A 1,499-nucleotide genomic window follows, 5' to 3' on the forward strand; every position below is an offset into this window, starting at 1 on the left:
GGGGGTTGTTGTGTTATGATCCATCACAGACTGGGGTTGGAAGGGACCTTTATCATCCCATTCCACCCCCTGCATGGGTAGAGACTCCTTCCACTATCCCAGCTTGCTCCAACGTGGCCTTGGACACTTCCAGGGACGGGGATTCCACACCCTGATCCAAGGATGGAAGTTTTACCTCAGTCTCTTCCACGCTTTTCCTCAGGAGCTCTTCCAAAGCACTGATTTCCTCTGAACTTCTGCTCTGCAGCTGCTCAAATTTCTCCTCTGCCTCTTTCAGTTGTTCTTTCAGCACCTGATGCTCCTTTTCCACACGCAGAATATCTCCCTGGAAAGAAATCAGGTGACAAAATGACACGTTTTCTCACTTTTATCTCCTGGCACAGACAGAAACCTGCCATTAACACCACTCTGAACTGTCTGCATGCCCAAATGGAGTGGTTTTGTCAAGCCTCCAGATTTTTGGAAGGGAAATACAATCTCCCTAAAATACAGAACAAAGCTCAAACCCCTCCCTGTTGTGGGCCTGTGTGAAGTTTCCATGAAGAACATACAGAAAGAGGCCAAACCACACAGTACCAAACCACCCAAAATACAGAAATACCTCTTAAAATATGCTATTTTCAGAGAACTTTACCTTCTAACTACTAAATTTTTTGGGGCATTCCTTTAACCTTCTTCATGAGAAATACAAAGAGGTAACTTACTTGTTGGTTTTCAAATGGATGGAAAGGCAAAGTGTTGGTTTCCCTATCAGCTACTTCCTGATTGACCTAAAATACAAGAAATTTTGAGTAAATTAAAAAGTTTTCCAGTTTATAGATGCAACTACAAGGCCAGCTCTGGTTTGGAGCTCTTGTAGCTCACCTACAGCTTTACAAACCCAACTGATTTACTGAGCAGGTCTAAAATAATGCAGAAAAACGTTGTGAAAGTGTTTCTGGAAGGGACTTCAACCTGTAAAGAAAGCACTTGTCTGTCTGATCTTTCCCTAATTTCATGGACCACAAGCATTTATACTGAGAGTCTTCAAACACAGCTGTGCCCTTAATGTCTGAAAACTTCATATTTGCCATTAGTGTCTGACAGCTCCCTGAGAAGCTGCTTTGTGAGTCCCAAACTCAAGATCTGCCACAGAAGTGCCTCTGCTTAGAAGGGACTCCAGGACCCTGTTTTGCTCCACCACTGAAAGACCTTAATGAAAGAACTGAAGTTCATGATGTCCCTGTTCTAACAGGCTGTTAAAAATCGTGGTCAGATAAGCTTAAAATCATGGAATTGTTTAGGCTGGAAAAGAGCTTTAAGATCATCAAGTCCAACTGTTGACTCAGCACTGCCAAGGCCACCACTGACCCCTGTCCCCAAGTGCCACATCCACACAGCTGGAAATCCCTCAGGGATGGGGACTCCACCACCTCCTTGGGCAGCACCTTCCAGTGCTTGACAACCTTTTCTGTGGAGAAATTCCTCCTCCTGTCCAACCTGAGCCTCCCCTGGCACAG

The 1,499-nt window shown here is 44.8% G+C and overlaps 1 protein-coding gene across 1 annotated transcript in view; it reads right to left on the reverse strand.

Moving 5' to 3' along the window:
* TTC3 (tetratricopeptide repeat domain 3) overlaps nucleotides 1–1,499 on the reverse strand; it is a 50,353-nt gene that overhangs the window by 9,791 nt on the left and 39,063 nt on the right. Inside the window, exons 31-32 of the mRNA XM_029964946.1 lie at nucleotides 705–770; nucleotides 176–325 (exon numbers count right to left, since the gene is read on the reverse strand). Coding sequence (XP_029820806.1) covers nucleotides 176–325; nucleotides 705–770 — 216 coding nt within the window. The remainder of the gene's footprint in view (nucleotides 1–175; nucleotides 326–704; nucleotides 771–1,499) is intronic.

The sequence above is a fragment of the Manacus vitellinus genome, unplaced genomic scaffold, assembly GCF_001715985.3.
Source record: "Manacus vitellinus isolate BGI_N305 unplaced genomic scaffold, ASM171598v3 scaffold_86_pilon, whole genome shotgun sequence".
NCBI lineage: Eukaryota > Metazoa > Chordata > Aves > Passeriformes > Pipridae > Manacus > Manacus vitellinus.